Here is a 24,983-nt window from a genome sequence, read left to right as displayed (position 1 = left end):
GAAACTTGCAGCGCTCAGGGGGGTGTTTTTTTCACACCCCGAGCAAGAAAGTTGCAGCGCTGTAAAGTGCCAGTGTAGACAAGCCTTAAATGTTGGACTGGAGGGACTCTTTGTGTTATTTGTCTGTACAATGCCTACTAGAAGAGGTTCCTCCCTCCTGTCTGAAGTCCCTGTGGTGCTACTGCAACACAAATAATACACAAACAATAGTTAAGTATTCTGACTGTTTTTCAGCTTTGGGAGGGGTTGTTTATTTGGCTAATTGAGAGTTACACTATTGTTGACGTCTGGAAGTGATGATCTACAGGAGTGGATCATGATTTCGTTAGCATTTACTTTTTAATCCTCTGTGATTTTATGGTAAAGGGAATATGCTATTGCTATTGTTGAGACAGGAGCAAAAATGTCTTGTTCTTTCTTAGGAGGGGGAATTGACCCCGTTCTGCACTGTAAGCATTGTTGCTGGAGTTCCTGTGATATTTGGCTGCAGCACACTAGGGTTTCTCTGGGGTATGCTCATGTTAGTTGTTGGAATTTGAACCTAGACCTCACTCCTGTAGAGCAGAGTGAATTGAATTATACTGTCAAATAGTGTTAACAGTGGTTTTACTGGCGATATAGATATACTGTGGGGATATTACTATGCGTACTGTAGTTATCCACCCGTTTCTTTATGGCATAGAAGGCCAGCAGAGTCTTTTAATATTTTTTATAGCCAGTCTGAAGCACATTTAATGTGCTCCTATTAAGCCCAAGCATTTGTTATTTAGGATATGCTCAATTTCCATGTCTTCATAACAGTACTAAACTCAAGCCAGTACCAAATTTAATGACTTGGTTCCACCTCTATACTGAGCCAAAAGCTTAATCTGTACACATCTGCACTTTGGGAGTTCAAAATCTGAAATTTGTTGCTTAGACCCACCTCTACAAATCAACTATCAGAATAGTAAATGCAACATAGAAATAACAACACTTTAAAATTGGAGTCTGATTCCACCACTAGTGATTAGACACTAGTTTAAATCCTGCTGGTAAAATTTTCAAAGGGGTGAGGGTCTCAATTTAGCATCCAATATTGCCAGCACCATATTAAGTATGTGTACACTTTATTGCACATATGCTTTTCAACTTTCACATGAAAAATCTCACTTGTATACGCACACTGTTTGCTGCACAGAGCAGCTAGTTGCATGGCTATGTTACTGATTTACATTCACAACTGAGTTTTTGCATATGCAAATTCTTAACACAGCGAAAAATGCATGTACAAAAATATATCCATTCAAATTTACAACTGAAATTTCAAAGCCTGCTTTTTTGAAGGTTTTACACTTGAGGGGTTTTCTTGTTTTGTTTCTATTTCTTGGGAGGATTATTATTTTTATTTATTATTTTGAAACTTTTATAGAGCTATGGTAGAAAATCAGACATGGACAAAGGTTAACATTTTTCAAATGTGCCTAAGTTCTATTTTTAAAAGTGCCTTAGAAACTTAGGACCCTAAATCCCATTTTCAAAACTGACTTAGGCACTAAGGGATGTCTAAACTGCAGTTATACACCCATGGCTGGCCTGTGCCAGCTGACATGGGCTCACAGGGCTCAGGCTAAAGGGCTGTTTAATTGTGGTGTAGATGTTTGGGTTTGGGTTGCAGCCTGAGCTCTGGGACCCTCTCATTTCACAGGGTCCTAGAGTCCTAAGGTGATCAGACAGCAAGTGTGAAAAATCGGGACAGGGGGTGGGGGGTAATAGGAGCATATAAGAAAACCCCCCAAATATCGGGACTGTTCCTATAAAATCGGGACATCTGGTCACGCTATAGAGCCCAGGCTCCAGTCTGATCCCTAATAGCTACACAGCAATTAAACAGCCCCTTATTTTTAGCCCCACAGCCTGAGTCAGCTGGCACGGGCCAGCTGTGAGTTTTTAATTGCAGTTTTCAGAGTAGCAGCTGTGTTAGTCTGTATTCGCAAAAAGAAAAGGAGTACTTGTGGCACTTTAGAGACTAACAAATTTATTTGAGCATAAGCTTTTGTGAGCTACAGCTCACTTGGAATGCATCCGATGAAGTGAGCTGTAGCTCACGGAAGCTTATGGTCAAATACATTTGTTAGTCTTTAAGGTGCCACAAATACTCCTTTTCTTTTTTTAATTGCAGTGTAAACATACTTTTAACGGCCTAAATTCCACTGACTTTCAATGAGACAAGCTCCTAAATCACTTGGGTGCTTTTGAAAAATGTTACCTCAAATCTTTAACCATTCTGGAGTCTGCGTGGTATGATAGTCAGTAATAAAGTACAAAAGCTAGCAAATAATCCCAGCTGAAACAAAGAAGCTGCTTTCACCAAATGCTTGCTAGATGAACAACTCTTTTGGAATAGGTTCAAGAACTGGTATTAAAACACCATATAAAGATTTTGACATTTCTGAAATTGATTACATATGTTCTTATGGTCTTTAAACTTGAACTGGCAGAGCCTAAGATTTCTGGGATAGAGGTTCTGTGTAAAAGCAGTTCATAAGGTCAAATCTTTTAATTTACTTTATGAAAAACTCCTTAGATTTAGCTATGTCACAACTGTTATGAATATCACATGGATTTTGTGAACTATAGTTTTAAAGAGAAGAATCAAACCCAATGGCTGGATAGAAAAATAAATCAATTCATGAAAAAAAGTCATAGCTAATATGAATGGTGCAAAGTGTAAGGATTTGAACCTGGGCCTGCAGGGATACCAGGCAATGATCCCCCTTGTGCCACCCATCTGCAGCTGTAACCTGACTACTCCCTGCAATCCACAAAGGTTTTACACCACAAGAAGTTTTGCCTTCAGCGATCTGACTGACAATGGTTTTAGCAATCCCTGATTGGCTCTTTGATCCTACATAATCCCATGGGGCATACTAGGAAGTATCTAGGACACAATATGGATCCCTAGTTAGCTGTCATGACTGCCCTGCTTCTGAACTCCTGGTACTGACCAAAGCTCTGACTTGGATTCTGACTCCCAATTGACCTCTGCAACCCCAACATGGGCCCTGATATCTGGTATTGACTCTCGGCCTGATTCCTGACTTTATCTCTGGCCTTTGCTTCACTCCTGACTCTGACTCTGGCTTAACGCTCAGCTTGACTCTTGACCCTGATATTGGCTCTGATCACTGGCTCGAATCCCAAGCTCCTGCCAATTTTCACACAGGATCTTGACACAGGTAAACCAACTCTTCCCAAGAAAGTTATGCTGCTAGGGAAGTTCCAGGAGTAAACAACCAAACTTTCCTTGTGAAGGTTAACCAACCAATAATGTAGGGCAGTGGTTCTCAAACTTTTGTACTGGTGACCCCTTTCACATAGCAAGCCTCTGAGTTTGACACCCCCCCCCCTTATAAATTAAAAACATATTTTTTAATATTTAACACCATTATAAATGCTGGAGGCAAAGCAGGGTTTGGGGTGGAGGCTGACAGCTCGCGACCCTATGCAATAACCTTGCAACCTGAGGGGTCCCAACCCCCAGTTTGAGAACTCCTGCTGTAGAGCCTGATCCAAGGCCCACTGTAGTCAATAAAGGTCCTTCCGGCTCACTAAGGAGCTGTGTTTTCATTTTGATCATCTCGCACTCGATTTGTGAAATTGAGAAAGTTTGCAAGCTCAGGGATGGCCTGTTCAATTGAACTTCTTGATGGAACAAATATTGGCCAACTCTCCTCCCTTCTCCTATATCATAACTCTCCCTCAGCACACTCTTGTTTCTTTGAGCCTCAATAAACCCTTCAGCTGTTGTTGAAAACTTCCTCCAAAGAAAATTGGCTGAAACTTAAAGAACGAGTTTGCCAACTTCTGCACTGTTTATATTTGAGCAGTAGGATAATTTCTCCCTGATGCCTGAATGATGTTTTCTGTGTTTGCATTCTGCAGCCTAGAAGAATTAATATACTGCTAGTACCTATCATTACAAGGACCATATATAAATATTTTTATAATGTAGTTAAACTTTAAAGAGGAGTACCGACCTTGCAATACATGAGATAGATACACTAAACTCACATTTTCATTGAACACATATACTATATGTTGGGAGGACATATGCTTGAATTTTTTTTCCTCTGTAGCCAGTCATATGTATATGTAGGTAAGATATAAGTACTGTGTGATGCAGTAATGCAAAGTAGAGGACCAACTAGGCCCAAGGCCTGTAAGATAGTTTGTTTGGCAAAAGTAATCAAGGCTTAGGCTGAAGCTTGACATAATTAACTGATAAGCAAGTGACTATAAGTCACAAGTTGAAGTTTAGCAATAAATAAGTGTAATTAGTCAGTTAACTGGTATGAAGCAAGAAACTGCAAACAGGTTATTGATATTTTAAAGTATTTTTAAGAAATATGTCTACCCAAAACTCACAAGCATTAACTCAATATTACTATGGCAACTAATTGATGTAATGTTAATGATTGTAAAGTAGAGGGATATTTAACTTATAGGAAGTGGAGACACTAAAAGAACTGGAGTGTGGAAGTTCAGATGAGGAAAAGGAGATCAAAACCACTATCAATATGCATATGATAAAGTGAGCATTAGTTTTATATATTATAAAAGATGTTTCTTGTCCTGAGTGCCATGGGAGACAGCAGGATGATGACCACATACCAACTCTCGGACATCTCCGCAAAGGATGGTGTGAATAAGGCAAATACTGGCCATTCTGTATTATTCCTCTCTCCTTTGCCAGATTGCAGTGTGTGTGTATCTTTGTTTGGTTGGCTAACAAAAAGCAATTAAGTGGGAAAAGCAGTCTGTTGTCCCAGTGCATCTCCAGGTCCTCATTCTAATGACAACCTCTCTACTGTAGCTGATCTGGAGGCTGACCCCTTGCAGATCACTGCATGCTAATTCATATTTAACCTCAGGAGAGAAAACAGTGAAAGATAATTTAATTATTACAGATGAGGCTACACCTCCCAGGGCAAGATTCATTCTGACATTTTTCTCTCTAAATCTTTTTCCCTTGCATGTTTTCATCCCTACTAGTCTCAGAGGGCTCAATTCTGGAGGGTGCTTTTGCCTCCCCAGTCCTAATGCTTCAGGTCCTGGTTTAGCTCCCAGCTTTGGTTAAGGCATCACTGGCTGCTCAGAGCTTCTACGGGCCTTGTAGTAATCAGGGAATAGCTAGAACTGTCTCAGTCCTGCTTTACCCATCTATGGAATTTCCCCAGCTCAACTTGACATGACCACAGGTCTCTGGCACAGTGGCCGTCTGTGTTGGGGGAACTGCAGGCAATGATGAATCAGGTCCAATGTAAGTGTGTAGTAAGTAATAGACAATGTCAGAATCACTGCTGAGAATTACTCTGTATTTGGAGCATTATCTCTTCTGATTGTTTGGTCTCTTTAAAAGCTGGATCCAGTGTGCTAAAGGCAGGAATCCTTTATGTCTGCCTTCATGTGATATAATTGAATGGGACTCTTTCACTTGACTGTTTCTCTTCAGCTTCTGTACTTTAGTAACTTCTATCCTCCCTTCTTTACTAGGATATAGAGAACCCCCATTAATAGATCCTCCCCAGGGGATGTTTCTGTCTGAACAGTGTGGTTTCTGCACCTGTTGGCTTTCCCCCAGCCCTTACTTTAAAAACTCCTCTACAGCTGTTTTAATTTTACATGCCAGCAATCTGGTTCCATTTCGGTTTAGGTGGAGCCAATCCTTTCTGTATAGTCTCTTCTTTTCCCAAAAGGTTTTCCAGTTCCTAATAAACCTAAAACTTTCCTCCAGACACCATCGTCTCATCCACACATTGAGCCCCTACAGTTCTGCCTGTCTAACTGGCTATGTGCATGGAACTGAAAGCATTTCAGAGAATGCTACCATGCAGGTCCTGGACTTTAATCTCTAACCTAACCTCCTAAATTTGGCCTCTAGGAACTCTCTCCTTTCCTTATGCCATTGGTACTTTGGCAAGGCACCTACTTCGTCTCCTCCCTAATTCTCCCTTTGGAGTCGGGGGCATGGAGTAAGACAGTCTGACTCAGACAGGTTTTCTTTATTCTTCATTCTGGTTTATTTTTTGATATTTACAAAGTAGACCTCAGGGTAGGCCCAAGGAATTACCAATCAGTCAAGCAAGAGAAACAAAATCATGACATGAAAAGGGAATACTTTTCCCTACCCTGGCTTTTTAACCAAGGACGACCATGAGGGCTCTGTGCACTGCCCCCACCCCTAGCACCAGCTCAGCAGCTCCTGTTGACCAGGAACCATGGCCAATGGGAGCTGAGGGAGTTGTGCCTGCAGACAACGTGCAGAGCCACATTGTTGCATCTTCACCTAGGAGCTGGAGGGAGATGCCACTGCTTCCCAGGAGCCACCTGAGGTAAGCGCCAGCTGGAGTCTGCACCCCTCACCCCCTCCCAAGCCCCAAACCCCTGCCCCACCCAGAGCCCCCTCCTGCAGCCAGAGCCCTTACCCCCTCCCACACCTCAACCCCCTGCCCCATCCCGGAGCCCTCTCCTGCACCCCAAACTCCTCATCCCTGGCCCCACCCCAGAGCACGCAGCCAGAACCCTCACTCTCTCTTGCACCCTGCCCCAGCATGTGAAAATGAGTGAGTGAGGGTCGGGGAGAGCGAGCGACAGAAGGAGGGGGGAATGGAGTGAGCTGGGACGTGGCCTTGGAGAAGGGATGGGGCAGGTGACAAGGCAAGGGTGTTCAGTTTTCTGCAAATAGAAAGTTGGCAACCCTACCTAGCAGGCTACTAGGCTTAGTGCACAGCCCCACAACAGACTACACTATAAACTTCAAACAAACAGATACATGGTGCCCTGTTAATAGCTAGTTGTTATTGATTTCATTGATGTGCAGGATCAGACCCAAAGTACTTCCCCTTCCTGGACAGTAACTTGTTCTGTTTTCACCAGACTGTTTGGTCCTTCTTGTGGTTTCCAGGGTGGAATTTTTTTCTGTTTATGACGAACTGGCTCTATTTTCTCTATTTTCTCGTGAGGTTTAACATTATGTAACATATCAGGATTCGAAACAAAGTAATTAGCTTACCACAGGCTAGCAGTGATCTAAGCCAGCAACTACATTCACCTACTCCCATTCTGTTTCTTGTTTTGTTTTCTTTTTCTTGAGTTCTGCAATAAAGCTAATATCCTGCATACATCTCTTTCATTTAATGGAACTTCATCTGAATTTCTGTTTCCTGTACCCACTCATTTGACTTTCCCCTATGACTCAGACTTCATTGTCTTATCATAGAGGAAATCTACCCCTCCTTTCACTAAAGAGTATTTCATAATCACTCCACACTTGGTACAAAAAAGCAGATTTGTCTTTAATAGCTTATGCTGGCATTTATTCAGTTTATCATCATAACTAAAAGATCAGAGCATGCAAAACCCAGTCTAAATTCAAGCTGTACTTCCCATTTTATTCCCTTTGCATACTGAGCTACAGACACTGCTGTGTTTTTAAACACGTTAGTTTTAAAGACTTATGGGGTTATATTAATGGATACTTTCTTGTGCTCCAAAACTAGTATCAGGATCATGTTCAAAAATTATCCCGACTGAGCAAATCAACGGGTGATGGCAAGAATAGAAGGTGCAGAATGTGAAGAGATGAATTCTTAAATAACTAAATTTAGTTGTCTTCCTTCAGCAAGTTAACTGAAAAATAACATAATTCTGAAATGTGATGGAATAAAATGGAATGCAGTGCTTTCAGAAAATAATCCTAAGTATCTCTTAATAAAAGAAGGGCCACACATGTAATTAATAGATGGTAGTTAAACTATTAATTGTGGACACGTAATTAGTGCTAATGAAGGTAAGGTACTAATATTATTAGTATTTAGTATTTATATTAATGTAGTGCCCAGGAGTTCCAGTCATGGGCCAGGATCCCACTGTGTTAGGTGGTGAATAAAAAGATAGTCCTTGCCCCAAAAAAGTAGGTAATCCTGACTTAAGTTAGGTGTCATAAGGACCGAGCATGTATATCCATAGCAGTGGACTCTATAGATTTCTGTATAACTGAGTCCTGTATCTAAGGATTAATTTAAAATACATTATGTTTCTAGTTCTTATAGATGCAAAAACAACAAACAAAACCTTTCAAAATACAAGCCAAGTGTAAACCAATGCAGTTTTTCCCTGAGTCTGCAGAGACCCTAAAACTACAGCTGTAAGAAATATGAGAACTCCCCTTATAATATAAATGGGCTGTTAACTCAGAAATATAATGAGGGCAATTTAAATGTCAACATTCACTATTTCACTGCTAATCTTTGTAACATAAATGTTCACTAATGGGCTTACACCTGAAACCAAAACAGTTGCCAGTGCCTTTCCTGGTGCCCAAATGTCCCTTATCCAACTGCCCACATGTTCAGATCCTTTCGCCCTCCCTGCCCCCCGACAGTTCCTACAATGGAGTTATGAACTGTGTACATACAGAAATCTGCAGTGTAATTGTGAAGCTTCCTCACAGAACTGTGAGTTACCTTGTTACTCTCATGCCTCAGTGAGAGACGGCTTTTTGTGCTAAACTGGGTGTCATCTCCCTGTCGCTCCAGTTTGTTAGTCACCCAAACAATCTCCTTAGAAGTTCTGCCAGCCTTTACTTTGCCCTGCAGGTTAACTGTAGGTGCATCCTACTCCCTGTGCCCCCTTGAAGAGTGTTCCCCTATAGCATGCAGTCACTGTCACTGGACATGCACAGAATTAACAAGTTCGCTGTCTCCAGAGACACCGTTTACACATCAACCTGTTTGGTTCAGCTGAGGCAGAGCCGTGCGTGTGTGTGTGTGAAGAAACATGGTGACTCAATCCTGAGTGCCCTGAGGAAGCATCACAGTTGGGAAGTCAGGCAGGATTTACACACGGTTTGCGGGCTGACTGAGGTTCACACTTCAAGCACTCATAAACTAGATTTTGAGAGATTCACAAGTGATGGGGATGGAAACCAAGAAATGATTACAAGGCAAGTAGAACGATGAGCAAGATAAATAGAAAGCCAGAAAACCAGGCTGTGGCAGGCCCTACCTGAATCACACATGAAGTTAAAGCTGGCCCGATTAGAGAGAGAGAAAGCAGAAAAAGAACATTTGCACCAGTAGTCTCTGTCTTGCTGAGGCAGGAGGGTAACACAGCGACTTACAGCTCTGGCACTCCAAGAAAGTATCACAGTATTATAAATTGAAAATGTAAGAGTAGCTGAAAATAAATTCAATTGAATATCGAAATAACACAAATAGTGCACTGTTCGGTATTCATTTTCACACTTACTTCAATAAAAAACGCCATTATTTATTTACCTGAAGCTGCTACTGGATTTGCCGTCTTCCACAGCAGAGTCTCTCAGGGTATATCTACACTGCAGTTGGAGGTGTCGCTGCGGCATGTGTAAGCAAACTCTTTGATTGAACAAGCTCAAATAACAACAGCAGTGGAAGCCATGATACTACAGACAAGCTAGCTTCTTGAGAACATCCCCAGGGCCATGGGCAATGTGGAACTAGCTCAGTGCTGCAGCCCAATGCTGCCAAGGTTCACTGGTGCTGTTATTCAAATTAGCTAGCTCAGTATGTGTATCCATGCTGCAATCACAACTCTGATTGCAGTGTAGACATACCCTCAAAGATCAGCAGGTCTTGCCATGGAATTTAGGACTCACTTGCTGCACAGCACAGAGGAACTAACTTTGTGTAAGTTTCAGAGTAGCAGCCGTGTTAGTCTGTAATTCGCAAAAAGAAAGGAGTACTTGTAGGCACCTTAGAGACTAACAAATTTATTAGAGCATAAGCTTTCGTGAGGCTACAGCTCACTTCATCGGCATGCATTTGTGTAACTTTGTGTAAGGTTCCCACAGAGATTAGAGTAACGCACCTTTTACATGGCTCATAGTTAACGGCCCTGCCCTTTTGTGTGGAAATTCTCAACTGTGGCAAATGAACAAAAGTAGGATTTGAATGTGGCCCACAAAAGGTGAAAGGTAATTCACTAAACCACTATTCCATCCAGCTTCCCAAATCTGTGCCTTTCAGAAAACAGTCACATTTTCATCACAGAGGTAGGTGAGTTCATGATGGAAGGTGCATAAAATGCAGGTACACAACAGTTTAGACAACAGTCCAGCATTGGAGCTCCATAAACAGGTAGTTTTTTACACAGACAGTGTTTACCATTAGTTATTGCTGTGTGATTTTTAAGGTGCTTATATTATAGTGGTGTGGTCATTTTTTTAAAAAGGCTTTTTTTTTTAATGACAGTGTGCTTATTCAGATACCAACATGTACTTGTTTACTGAAGTCTTTTGATGTGAAATAGTACTAGCAATCTTTTAGAGCAGGATCCTTCTTATCTGCAGCCTTCACTACAACATATTAGGAATGGCCTTTCTTATCTATCCACACAGCTAAAACTCTTGTTCAAGCTCTCAGATCCCATCTCAAAACTCTCCTTTGCTATGACACCTACAAAAAACTTGACAATGGTTAGGCTGTAGGTGTGCTGAGATCACTGCTTATCATGCTGACCAGTATTGTCTGATTGTTTTCCTTGTGCTCCCTCATCTATCTGTCTGTCTGTCTGTTGTTTCTTGTCTTACACTTAGCATGGAAGCTCCTTGAGACAGGGTCCATCTTTTTGTTCTGTGTTTGTACAGCACCTACCACAGTGGGTCCTAATTCATGACTAGGCTCCTAGGCACTATGATAATAATACTACTACTAATAATAATTAATAAATAAGTAGTCTAGCTATCCAAAGTTCAAGTACTGTTAGGGTGGATCCCTGTGTGCTTTTGGTTCAAAATATGTAATAAAATGATAGTGTTCAAGCTCTTCAGTGAATTTTTGCAGCTGCTGTTGGCTTATGGTAACTCTGACATTTGTTTATTTCCAAAGCTAATGTACAATATGCTATCTTGGGAAGAAGCTCAAGGGAGAAGGTGAATAGAAAAGAATACTGGAGTAACAAATTTCCACTGTCAAGTCAAGTGCAACAAAAACATAAAAATAGAACAAAATGGAACCTTTACTAGGGAGCTCAAACAGAGCCTTTGTACATTGCCTAGCTGAGAGGGACAGTAATAGATTGCAACAATTACAGGATTTTCAGTAGTAACTATTTTGTCCTATTGGCAGTCGGCGGCAGGCAGCTTCTACCTTTACAAAATAATCTGTGCTTGATCCAAAGAACCTTGAAGTCAATGGCAGGAAGGGCTCCCTAACGTAGGATGTGCCAGTGCACTTTTTCTGCAGTTTGGCAACATTTTGTGTGTGAGAGAAAATCTTCCATTTTACTTACAGTGAATTTTAAATCTTCCTTCTGTTTTTGATCATCACTGCCCATTTTTTTAAACAATTACAAAATCATTGGCTTCAATTTCTTGACAATCCAATAATCATGTTTGTTTGTTTGTTTGTTTGTTTTTATACAGTAACTCAGTTTAGATTAGTTTAGGATGCACGGCCAGATGTTAATGATTCAGTCAAAATTAAATACTGTAGCAGAGACTTTTGCCATCAAATGAAGTAGCTTATGACATCAGTTTAGCCTGGGGTACTCTGAACATAGCATACTTGAAATGAAATTGAGATCACTGGAAAGAATTGTCACTGCAAATTGCATGCATTGTCCTCTTTAAAATTGGGTCTGTAAGGTCAGGCAGCTGCCATGCAGCTTTAATTTGTCAGATTTGTCCTTACACCAGTTAATCCTGCGCAGTATCATTGTCCATAGTTATGGTATTATAGTTGAACTAGTTTGGTCTGTATAATATGGGCCTTTTCTTTATTATTAAACATGCTACTTCTCTGCTTCCACCAGTAATTTGCTTCAACCAATGTTCCTCTTGTGGCAAAGCAAGAAAAATCTATTTTTCTTCAAAATCCCTCTAGTTTCCTTACAGTACCTGTGATTAAGTAAGCATGAAAGCTTTTCGGACTGAGTTCCTTTATAAGACTTTAGTGTCAGCCTTAGCAAGCAACTGCTAGTTAGAATATATTGTTATTTTCTTCAGCACTACTTTTTTTTTTTAAAGAATTATTTAAATTTATTACCCTTCTTTTGGCTTGTCAACATCCAGAAAGCAGCCCTTCCCTTCCCCCCCCCGCCCTTGCCAGGAAGTGTGTATTTCGCACTCACACCCAAGGGCATGGCAGCTGCACAGCTTTTCTTGGCCTGCATACAGGATAGGTCCCTTAATGATGGAAACCTAAATAGGTATTAATGAGCATTCCCAGGGAAAGGAGTTCTAACATGGCAAGATCAGTATAATCAGTATAATTAATTTAAATCAATCCCAAAAGAGGAAGTGCTGATGAAGAATTTAGCAATGCTCCCTCATTGCTGAGGCAACGAAATTCGAAAAAGAGCAACTTGGACCGAAAAAAAAAGGTGGTTTTGCAACCTTAAAGTACAGCAATAAGGGGAATACCAGACTAGTGGGATGGAGGAGCTGGGATTTTTCTTGTGGTGAAGGAAATTCCACCCACTTACACAGTACTAAATTGGACCCTGAGAAGTGCTGAATCTGTCTAAATGGATAGCACAAACCCTGGTTAAAAATGTCTGTGCCTATTTTCTTCTCATACCTTCCTTTTTATGGACTGTAAACATTATTTAAGATTTTGGGAAACAGAAGTGGTGTGTTTGAAACATTCAAGTTCTTGCAGCCCTTTCCAGTCCTAGGAATACTGACTCGCATCTGCTTTATTTTTCCATCCTTGTTCCTGTTTGCCTCTCTTCACTAGCTCTACATTTCCCATTCTGTAATTCTAGTGCTACCACCAACATCTTTTAAGCTCTTACTCAGTTAAATTATTGTCCTTCTGTTAGAAAAAATATTCAAAGAGCATCAAATATTAGAAGAAACATCAAAAATATAATTTTGTCAGGCATTATAAACAAACTAATGACTGGAGACAGTGCACTAACCAATGCCTTTCATCTTTATGTTTCAACTATCAGGGTTAGTGGAAGTCAGATTCTTAGCTTGTTGAAGGCCTCAGGCTGATAGTTGAAAGGATTTCAAGCATGCTGAAAATGAGTGGGTTTTTTCCCCTTATGAATGGGTGAATTACCATTTTGTATGGCATGTTGCTCTAACTCCTGATAGTTGGAAGATTCTGCAGAATTGATGGAGAATGTAAATGGTGAATTTTAGTCATGCACATTAAATATGTTAACTACTTTGAGAACATTTAATAATAAGTTTCTCCTGTAATTGTTTTTATTTAATATTTTAATAGCTTAGTTATTATAAGACACTCTTTTGTGGACTGGAGATGGCGGAATCAAATCTGGGTAGGGTAGTTCTGATGGCAATGGGGTTCAGATTATTATGAAGAAAGACTGATGATTTAGAATAGAATAGAATAACTAAATAATATGCGTTTGGATAAAAGATTTTTTTAAAAGGAAAATCACAACTGGCCTCTTCTTGTCTTGTCGTTTTTGATTACAAGTGGTGGCTTTCAGAAGACCTACAGAATGAAACTTAAACGGATATTGCAGTTTATCAAGAGGTAGACTGAGATGTTGCAATAATTTAAAAGTTCCATGCACACTTTTTAAAGTAAATGGAATCTGGTGATATCAAAAATAGGTAGAGAAAAAGGTTTGCTCAGTGGTGATTTACAGCAGTGGGTAAAAATAATCTTGTAACTAATTCAGAATAGGAGGTATTTTAGCCTATCCAGAGAAACCTCCAAATTATGACAGGTTTCAGAGTAGCAGCTGTGTTAGTCTGTATTCGCAAAAAGAAAAGGAGTACTTGTGGCACCTTAGAGACTAACAAATTTATTAGAGCATAAGCTTTCGTGAGCTACAGCTCACTTCATCGGATGCATTTGGTGGAAAACTATATTAATACCTACTTAATTCACATACATAACAATTTTCGGAGTGGCAGCCGTGTTGGTCTGTGTTCGCGGGGAGAGGGGGAGTGCTTGTGGCACCTTGGGGACTAGCAGGTTTGTTGGTGCGTGGGCTTTCGTGGGCTGCAGCTCACTTCATCGGATGCATTGGGAATGGATGAGTCATTACACAAAGTAAAACTATTTCCCCATGTTATTTCTCCCCCCCATCCCACCGTTCCTCAGATATTCTTGTTAACTGCTGGAATTAGCCTACCTTGCTTGTCACCATGAAAGGTTTTCCTCCTTTCCCCCCCCTGCTGCTGGTGATGGCTTATCTTAAGTGATCACTCTCCTTACAGTGTGTATGATAAACCCATTGTTTCATGTTCTCTGTGTGTGCATATAAATCTCCCCTCTGTTTTTTCCACCAAATGCATCCGATGAAGTGAGCTGTAGCTCACGAAAGCTTATGCTCTAACAAATTTGTTAGTCTCTAAGGTGCCACAAGTACTCCTTTTCTTTCTCCAAATTATGGTAACTTTATAGAGGCCATCACTCTGGATAGTGATTTGGGACTTTGAAACTGAAAAAACACTAACACGGCTGCTACTCTGAACTTGAAATTGAAAAGCATCCAGTGTACAGTTTCAGATCAAAGACCAGAAATACGCAAATGATACAAAATTAACAAGGCACACATAAAATGGATTAAAAACTGGCTAAATTCTCAAAATGTAATTGTAAATGGGCAGTCATCATTGAGCAGATGTTTTTCTAATGGTGTTCCACGAGGATCAGTTCTTGGTCTTTGTTACTTAACATTTTTATCTCTGACCACAAAGAGAACATAAAATCATCACCAATACAGTTTGCAGACAACCTCGAAATTGGGAGAGTAGGAAATGATGAAGAGAATAGGTCACTGATACAGAGTGATATGGATTGACTGGTAAGCTGGGTGCAAGCAAACAACATGCATTTTAATATGGCTGACATACATCTAGGAACAAGGAATATAGGCCATCTTTTCAAGATGAAGGGCGCTATCCTGGGAAGCAGTGACTCTGAAAAAGATTTTGGGGTTGTGGTGGATAATCAGCTGTACATGAGCTCCCAGTGCAATGCTGTAGCCAAAAGGGTTAATTCAATCCTAGGATGAGTAAACAGGAGACTTTTGAGCAGGAGTAGAGTGGTTGTTTTACCTCTGTATTCGGTGCTGGTGTGATTATTGCTGGAATACTGTGTTCAGTTCTGGTGTCCACAGTTCAGGAAGGACATTGATAAATTGGTGACATTTCAGAGAAGGACCACATTGATTAAAGGATTGGAAAACATGCCTTATAGTGATAGACTCCAGGAGCTCGATTTATTTAGTTTAACAAAGAGAAGGCTTAGAGTGACTTCATCACAATCTATAAGTACTTACATGTGGAACAATATTGATAATGAACTCTTTAGTCTAGCAGACAGGATCTTGACAAGAAGTTGAAGCTAGATATATAAGGTGTAAATTTCTAACATTTATGCTAATTAACTACTGGAACAATTTAGCAAAGGTCGTGGTGGATTCTCCATCCCTGGCAATTTCTAAATCAAGTCTGGATGTTTTTTTGAAAGATATGCTTTAGTTCAAAAGGAATTTTTTTGGCAGGGGGTGGGGGAAACAGTTCTGTGGCCTGTGTCAATACAGGAGGTCAGACTAGATGATCATAATGGTTCCTATGTGAGCTGTAGCTCACGAAAGCTTATGCTCTAATAAATTTGTTAGTCTCTAAGGTGCCACAAGTACTGCTTTTCTTTTTGCCTATAGGCCTTGGAATTTATGAAACATATTTTTAATAGGTCCTGGTACTACAGGCATGTATGCACATGAATAACTTCACATATCTAAGTAGTTCCCTTGTTCAATGGTGCTACATACCTGAGAAATCAAAGAAGCTACTCACATTAGTAAAGCTATTCATATGCATAAGCATTTGCAGGATCAAGCCCTAAAAAGGAATGCTGGTTGAAGAAGTAACTGCAGTTGAGCCATATCTTACAGATACCAATATAATTAAATGTAACATCCCTATGAAAGGGATCATGCCCCACATAGCCTCCCCCCTCTTGTTTATATGGCTAGAGGCCTGATAGTGCACTATTGGTAGAATATAAAACTGAATTTATAGGTACTAAAACTGGGCTAACTCCTGAAGTTCTTATTCAGGCCTCACTAAGGCAAGTCACCTATTGAGTTCAGAGTGAGGTTTGTCAGAGTAAGAGTTGGGGATTTGATCTTCTCATATTACACATGGTCATTTTGTTTAATTATTTCAAATGACAGTGTTTATAAACTGGAATTGCCCAGCTTGGCCCCCTTCCAACAGTTAAAGTAACATTGGATGAATCTGTTCTGCTTGGAAATAATTGGCAATAATTTGGAAAGTGCTGGGGAAAAGGAAGTGATTAAATGTACATTGTACAGTGGGGATTTTGTGTTTTTTATTGTGGCATTAAGTCCAAGGTCTCTGATAAATATTTGTAATGTGCTTGGGGCCTGTGGCTTTGTGGTTCTGCAGGCTAGAACTTGTTTTATTTTCCATGCATTTCCCTTATTATAAACCTGAAACCAGCAGAACAAATATTTCTTATCTGATATTGAGCTTCTCAAATGCCAGAAGGTGCTCAACAGCATTCTTTGTAATAATGTCATCAACATGTTTATTTCACTAGCTAAAACCTTTCCAAATGATACCAATTCAGATAGTCTGCCCTCTCTCTCCTGGAGCGTCAAGGAAAGAGTGGTGCAGTCAGAATCTCAGAAGAGAGGGACATCAGCAAATTATGGCTGAAGTATCTCCTTTGCTCAGCATAAAGTGGGCTATATAACTTGTCAGTGGTTCCTCCTGCTTTGTCTGTAATTAAAGTTGCCCGACATTCTCCATTAAAAGACCCCATTTTCAGTTGCTTATAACTTTGCAAAACTTCAACTGTTTGGACTGAAATTTTCCATGCTGGGTGTCTACCTCAAGCTGACTTTTTTGAAAGTTTCAGTTAAAACAGTTCAGCCACTTCCAAGAATAAGGTTAGGGAAAAATCAGTTGTTTTCCCCATAAGAAAAAAGAATCTAACGACTGTTCTGTTGAGAACTCTAGCACCTACAAGATTTGGCAGAGGTATCAGGTGTCCCTGGTGTCAGGGAGATGCCTTTTGTTGTCCCTGTAGAAATTTGCACAAATGTGGCTAAATTATAAGATGAAAAATCTCCATTCACACATGCTCAGTAGAGATGTGTTAGAGGTTGGGAGTTAAATTCCCTGAAGATTCCATCTGACCTGAACATGCTGTAGTGACCCTTCATCCCATATATGTGTCAACTGGACTGTGTTTGTGGCATCGCTACAGAACAAGAGAGCATGCTCCATCCCGGAGTTGGACAAGAATTTACCTGTAATTGCTCCTCCTGGGTGCCCGGGGTTTCGGTGGTGCTTGGCACTAGAATGGAGAGCAGAGAGATTATATCTTCTGTGCTCTAAGTGACCACTCCTCCAGCCCAACCCCACCCTCGTTTGCTCCAGGCAGCATGGAGGAGAAAGAGGAAGCAACCTGACTCCAATGCAGAGGGGTGAGAAATGCTGTGGGAAAGGGAAGAGATGAAAAGGTGTGGGGACAGAGACAGGAGCTTGTGGGGTAGGGAGGATAGGAACCTGGGGGAGGGGGCTTAGGAGCAGTAGTTGGGAGTGTGGGATGGGGCAAAAAGACTGGGAGGGGACAGGTAGGAGCTGAGAAGGGGCATAGGAGCGGAAGGGGACAGGGACAGGCTGGGAAGGATGGGGCAGAAGGGTCTATAGAGAGCTCTGTCTGCAGAACCTGGAAATGGAACCTCTTATCCATGAGTCTCAGCAGTGCTTTTTGGTCTACCGAGTAGCTAGATGAAATGGTAAAGTGTGTGTCTTCATCCCCATCTAGCTACAGATCCACACAAGAAGATAACATTCTACAACTGTGGTCAGTTACTCCATTAGCTCAAGTAGCAGAGAAGTCTGCTGTGGATTTAAAAATCCATACAGATGATGCATGTGAGAGATAAATATGGTTCCACATGATGAAATTTTTGTTTCTTCTTTTTTTGTTTTGTTTTTTTAAATATAGGACATAACATCCAGAAACCTATGATAAAAGAATGTTAAAGTTGCAAAGTCAAGCACTGAAAAGTTATGAAATGCCAGAATTATGGTTGCCTTCCATCAACAAATATAATTAAATCTTTTCTTCTGTTTGTGTAACTTAAATTTCCACTTTCCTTTTCTCTTTTTACAGGAGGAGGCTAGACTTGAAGGATTCTGGTGTCAGGGCAGGAACCCAACAGGGTCAAAGTTTATTTATATCAATGGTTTTCAACCTTTTTGCATTTGCAGACCCCTAAAATATTTTGAATGGAGATGCAGACCCCTTTGGAAATCGTAAACATATTCTGCGGGCCCCGCAGGGGTCCATGGACCACAGGTTGAAAACCACTGTTCTGTGGAAATGACAAACTTTCATGAACCCCTTAGACATAGTCTGCAGACCCCACAGGGGTCCGCCGATCACTGATTTATACTGATCTTCCCACGTTTCCTCTGGAAATTTTTTTTTCCTTTTGGACTTCGAAAATGAGCTGTAAGTCACTGCACTTTCTATTATAATGTTCTTGCTTTGCATTGCCCTATTTGGGAATTTCTATTTTGGTTGTGTCTAAGACTGTGGAAAGAACACAGGAAAATTACCTTCTGTGTAATGCTATAAATATTTATTTTTTAACTTTATTTATGAAAAGATTTCCTTAGTTGGGTTATTAACAATTTGTGTTAGGTTTTCTGACCCCCTGATTTCTTGATTTGTAAAGGGCAGAATCAGAGGGGAATGCAAGGTGAGCCCTACTTTATGGGGGCTGTCCCTCAGTCTTTTGCGCCTGCAGTTACCCTGATTTGGATTTAAAGGTCAAGGTGATCACACAAGTTTGAAAAATAATGTAATTTCTCAAGCTGGGCTCTAATGCTTTGGGACTGTTCAAAATCTAAGCCTAGAATCAAATTTTGCAGGAGTCTCAGATCTTTCTAATGGGCCACAGCAAAACACTGATTCCAAACACCTCCAAATTTGGTCCAACAGATCCAGTTCTGCATTTTAGAGCTGAGCATCCTGATGGTGTAGTCTTATTATATCTGAAACTCATACATCTGTATTAATCCATTGTAATTACGTCTCTAGTAATTTAGCAGAAGCAAATAACTCTAGTTACAAGAGGCCATAGAAAATGCAATGTTGTTGGACTGAGAATAAAAACTAGTTTCAGTTCTCCATGTTAACATTCCTCATAAAGGGGGCACTAAAATTTGTCAGAGTTTCTTCTTTTTTTGTTGAAATCTTGTCTCTCATCAGAGTCAGATCTTAATGATGTAATGCACATATAGAACAATGTTCAGCAAAAAAACACAGGTTTCAGAGTAGCAGCCGTGTTAGTCTGTATTCTCAAAAAGAAAAGGAGTACTTGTGGCACCTTAGAGACTAACAAATTTATTAGAGCATAAGCTTTCGTGAGCTACAGCTCACTTCATCGGATGCATTTGGTGGAAAAAACAGAGTAGAGATTTATATACACACACACAGAGAACACACGAAAGCTTATGCTCTAATAAATTTGTTAGTCTCTAAGGTGCCACAAGTACTCCTTTTCTTTTTTTCAAAAAAACACACTAACCTTATGTGTGGAGTTGGACGTTGAGAAGTGAAGCGAAGCGTGAGGGTTGTGGCATGTTGGGAACCAGTAACGGGAGGACAGTGTGTATTTCGGGAAAGCACTCTAAGAAAGAATTAATGCCTATGATATATAATATAGCTTCCCAAAAAAGTGTGCGGTCAGAAGTGACACCAAAATTCCTTGCCCACTACTTCCAGACAAGATTTTCAGTAGATGTGGGAACAAATGAGGAAAGAGCATTTGGCATTAATGACTACTACCCACCAGTAAGAGGCTTCTGGTTTCCCATGGATGAAGACTTAGTAGCACTGATTGACTCAAAAAACAGATCAAATGTTTTTTGGGAGTAGAGAGGTAGAGGGAATTACAAGGTGCTACTGGCTCGGTGGAGGTTGTGGGATCCTGAAGAGTAATATGGGCAGAAAGAAGGGACATTAGTAGTACTACTGGAGAATTGTGGGGAAGAAGCCTGTGAAGACAGTGAGGAGTTGATCAGATTGGGTTGTGTGTTTTCAGCAAGGAGAAGGGGGATCTGGGGAATATCAGTAGAATGTGGCTGGCTGAGAGGGAGGGAGGATGGAACCATAGAGGGCTTGATTTGGGGTAAATTACTGGATAACTGGGAGGATATGGTAGTATTTAGCAATGAAATCCTTCCGTGCATGCTGAATGATCAGAAATAATGATCTTTCTCCATTATAGCTTGGCCTTAAAAAGAAGGGAAATTCAAACCAGAGTGCAAACAATGAATCATATTTGTTTTCTGTTTTTAAAGTAGCAGAAATTAGGTACCTGTGTCCACTATAACTTTATCTAATTAACGTATTCCTCTTGTAACCTAAGGTAGGTCTATGCTTAAAATGCTACAGCGGCACAGCTGTGCTGCTGCAGTATTTCAGTGTAGACACTCTCTATGCTGATAGGAGGGATAGTCCCGTCAGCATTGGTAATTCACCTCCACAAGAGGCAGTCGCTAAATCAATGGTAGTATTCTTCCATTGACCTGGCACTGTCTCCACAGGAACTTAATTTTTCACACCCCTGCCCAATGTAGTTAAACTGAGCTAATTTTCTAGTGTAGCTCAGTCCTAAGACACATTTAAAATCATTACAATAATTAAGAAACCAACATCTTGGGTCACTTTATCCTCCTCCCAGCCATTGTGTAGTTTTTCCTTGGCAGCCATAGACTAATTTTTCAGAGAAAAGGATCAATAAATGTGAACTTTGGTATTTAAAAGACATGGCTTCTTGTTTCACATGAATAATGTACTATTTTGTGAATTCAGTCTAATGTCAATGAATGGCAATCATTGTTTGTTTAATGATGAAAATGTAGAGAAATCAGAGTTGCCATTTTGGTTCTAGTGAAAGGGGCTTTAAAGGACAGACCTGCAAGCCTCCAGACTGCTGTACACCCTTGTCTGCACTTTCTTTCTCAGCCAACACTATCAATGCCATCCCAGAGAGGAGCCTGCCTGCAGGCAATGAATGCCTGGACAAAATCCAACTGTCTGAAGAACAGTCCAGGGAAGTCAGAAGTCAATGGTGCTAGTAGGGAAAGGGAAATGCTTTGAGCTCATCCATTCACTGAGGAGACATGATCTTGTGGAGTGGGGTGTTTTCATGAAAGTTTGGATTACTGTATTAGATAGGAAAGTAACTTAATAATTGCGGGCTCTTTGCATTTCAAGATTTTTGTTTTGTATCCTAACTATTTGTTTCCATCATGCTCTCTTGTTTCTAGTTGAATCTCTCTTCTTTCTTAAATACACATTCTGTTTTATCACAAGTGCCGTTTGTTAGACAGTAGCAGTGATTTAAGGTAAACTATTAAACTGGGAACACTGCTTCTTTAGGGGCAGAGGATTGGAGATTCTGTAAGTAGCCAGGGTCAGGGGTTGGAATCCTAGGGGAATGTTTCAAGAAACATGGGGACTTGGGTACACCTAGTATTAACCTGCCCAGGTGAAAACGGGCTGCATAGCTCACAAGCAAGTGCCTGTGTGGCTAACAGGCTGCCTAGTGCAGGAGTAAACACCAGCCACAATGGCCAATGGTATCTCTTGCTGGAAGCAGGGGATAACAAGGTGATTTACAGTGGGTAGCTCAGGAATCCTCACATTATCTGTCCTGTTTTATCAGGAGCTTCTGGCATTGCAGCCTCAAGGGGTTTCCCTCCACAACAGCAGAATGTCTGATTCTGCTGAGGAAAAGAAATAAGAGGATTAGGGAGGACACATTCAGGAGATCCTGCAAGGCTCCATCTAGAGAATCATAATTTCATTTGGTGTCACCTCTGCCGTATTTCTGTGGGGACTTGCTGCCCTCCAGACTTCCAACTCCAGGTCCTCCGGGTGGTGGAAATTTTGATGATATAATGTTGTCAGGAATGGTACGAGTTGTATATCATTTGAAAACCCTTTCTCCCATGAACACAGTGGAACCACACAACAACGTAGAACAATTATGTAGATATATATTTGAGAAAATATTTTAAAATCACGTTTTAAAAATATACTTTAATATGGGGATGCATTGGTTACACAAAAAAAAGACATGATCTTTGGTAATCCTAGAAAAGTTAGCCTGGACATGTATGACTGAAAACATTTATTCATCAAAGGCATCATCAGTGTCATCTTCTTCTAGAGCACCATGACTAGGCATGTTGTCACACTGATCCTTGTATACACCACACTTGCCTCTGTGCAAGGCAGGCCTCTGGCCAAACATTTGCAAGGTGGTGAACATCTGGTCTTTACATACGACCATTCAATTAGCTGAAGGATTGATTCGGAGCGCATGGTATTTCATGGAGTGCATGGTGTGATTAGTCCATCTTCCAAGACTCACCCATGCCCAATAGGGGGAGGATAGTTTTTGGTGGCCCTCAGCAGATCAGAAGTGACTACAGGATGTAAGGGTGAGGGAGTTGGGAGCATAGGTGGTGTTCTCTTTGATCCTTCTGGTCAAGGATAGGAGCCCAGGCAGAGACAGATGCATGCTGGAGGTGCAATGACTGGCTGTGAAGATGGTGTCACCAGGAGGGCTTTCAGCTTCCTTTGATGACGGGATGCTGTTCCAGGAAGAGGACTGCTAAACAGAGATGGGGTCTACCTATCGAGGAAAGGGAAGAGCATATTTGGATTCAGACTGGCTAACCTAGTGAGGAGAGCTTTAAACTAGGTTCAAGGAGGCAGGTGACCAAAGCCCACAGGTAAGTCAAAAACATGGAGACCTGGGAGAAGGCTCAGAATTTGAGGGGAGCATGGGCTGTTATAGCAGGGATAAAGGAGACGCAGACAAAAGTGGGAGGTGGAAATCAAATCAGTATCTTAGATGTCTGTTTACTAATGCGAGAAGTATAGGGAATAAGCGGAAGAACTCAAAATGCTAATAAATAAACACAACTCAGGAAGGACAGGCAGGCAAAAAAGGAGGAGGTGTTGCCTTATATATTAAAAATGTATACACTTGGACTGAGGTTGAGATGGAAATAGGATACAGACTTGTTGAAAATCTCTGGGTAAGGATAAAAGGGGTAAAAAACAAGGATGATGTCATAGTAGGGGTCTACTGCAGACCACCTAACCAGGAAGAAGAGGTGGATAAGGCTTTTTTAAAACAAATAACAAAATCATCCAAAGCATATGACTTGGTGGTGATGTGGAACTTCAACTACTCAGACATCTGTTAGGGAAAATAACACAGCAGGACACAGATTATCTAAAAAGTTATTGAAATGTATTGGAGACAATTTTTTATTTCAGAAAGTGGAGAAAGCTACTACGGGAGAGGGAGGAACTGGTTTAGAATTTGAAAGTGGAAGGCAGCTTGGGTGAAAGTGATCATGAAATGATAGAGTTCATGATTCTAAAGAATGGTAGGAGGAGAACAGCAAAATAAAGACAATGGATTTCAAGAAGGCAGACTTTAGCAAAGTCAGGGAATTGGTAGGTAAGATCCCCTGGGAAGCAAGTCTAAGGGGAAAAAACAATTGAAGACAGTTGGCAGTTTTTCAAAGAGACATTATTAAGGGCACAAGAGCAAACTATCCCCTGCATAGGAAATATGGCAAGAGACCATTCTGGCTTAACCAGGAGATCTTCAATGATCTAAAAAAAAAAAAAAGAGTTCTACAAAAAATGGAAACAGGGTCAAAATTACAAAGGATGAATATAAATAAATAACACAAGTATGTAGGGACAAAATTAGAAAGTCCAAGGCACAAAACGAGATCAAACTAGCTAGAGACATAAAGGGTAACAAGAAAACATTCTACAAATACATTAGAAGCAAGAGGAAGACCAAGGACAGGATAGGACAGTTACTCAATGAGGAGAAAAAAATAAAAACAGAAAATGCGGAAATGGCAGAGGTGCTTAATGACTTCTTTGTTTCAGTTTTCACCAAGGAGGCTGGTAGTTACTGGACGTCTAACATAGTGAATGCCAGTGAAAATGAGGTTGGATCAGAGGCTAAAATAGGAAAAGAACAAGTTAAAAATTACTTAGACAAATTAGATGTCTTCAAGTCACCAGGGTCTAATGAAATGCATCCTAGAATACTCACGGAGCCAACTCAGGAGATATCTGAGCCATTAGCGATTATCTTTGAAAAGTAATGGAAGACGGGAGAGATTCCAGAAGACTGGAAAAGGGCAAATATAGTGCCCATCTATAAAAAGGGAAACAAGGACAACCCAGGGAATTACAGACCAGTCAACTTAATTCTGTACCCTGAAAGATAATGGAGCAAATAATTAATCGATCAATTTGCAAACTTCTAGAAGGTGATAAGTTACAACATGGATTTGTCAAGAACAAATCACGTCAACCCAATCTGATAGCTTTCTTTGACAGGATAACAAGCCTTGTGGATAGAGAGGAAGTAGTAGATGTGGTATATTTTGACTTTAGTAAAGCTTTTGATACGGTCTCACATGACCTTCTCATAAACTAGGGAAATGCAACCTAGATGGAGCTACTGTAAGGTGGGTGCAAAACTGGTTGGAAAACCATTCCCAGAGAGTAGTTATCAGTGGTTCAAAGTCATGCTGGAAGGATGTAACAAGTGGGGGTCCCGTGGGGATCAGTTCTGGGTCCGGTTCTATTCAATATTTTCATCAATTATTTAGATAATGGCATAGAGAGTACACTTAATAAAGTTTGTGGATGATACCAAGCTGGGATTCCAAGTGCTTTGAAGGATAGGATTAAAATTCAGAATGATCTGGACAAACTGGAGAAATGGTCTGAAGTAAATAGAATGAAATTCAATAAGGGCAAATGCAAAGTACTCCATTTAGGAAGGAACAATCAGTTGCACACATACAAAATGGGAAATGACTGCCTAGGAAGGAGTACTGCAGAAAGGGATCTGGGGGT

General features: G+C 40.6%; 1 protein-coding gene across 3 annotated transcripts in view; it reads left to right on the top strand.

The window, feature by feature from the left end:
- Positions 1 to 21,360, top strand: part of LOC119858717 (putative lysosomal acid lipase/cholesteryl ester hydrolase) — a 69,399-nt gene extending 48,039 nt beyond the window's left edge. Inside the window, exons 10-14 of one of the 3 annotated variants that reach the window (XR_006283038.1) lie at positions 4,488 to 4,683; positions 12,972 to 13,082; positions 13,476 to 13,585; positions 17,256 to 18,512; positions 21,036 to 21,360. Coding sequence is in view for 1 of the 3 variants with exons in the window: in XM_043519950.1 (XP_043375885.1) it covers positions 12,972 to 13,010 (39 nt within the window). In the remaining 2 variants the exon portion in view is untranslated. Of the gene's footprint in view, positions 1 to 4,487; positions 4,684 to 12,971; positions 13,216 to 13,475; positions 13,586 to 17,255; positions 18,513 to 21,035 lie in introns of those variants that run through there. The other 2 variants (XR_006283040.1, XM_043519950.1) reach the window with 2 other exon arrangements.
- The last annotated feature ends 3,623 nt before the right edge of the window (positions 21,361 to 24,983 follow it).

Source organism: Dermochelys coriacea, chromosome 7, assembly GCF_009764565.3.
Source record: "Dermochelys coriacea isolate rDerCor1 chromosome 7, rDerCor1.pri.v4, whole genome shotgun sequence".
Taxonomy (NCBI): domain Eukaryota; kingdom Metazoa; phylum Chordata; order Testudines; family Dermochelyidae; genus Dermochelys; species Dermochelys coriacea.
This window is presented reverse-complemented; position numbering and strand designations above follow the sequence as displayed.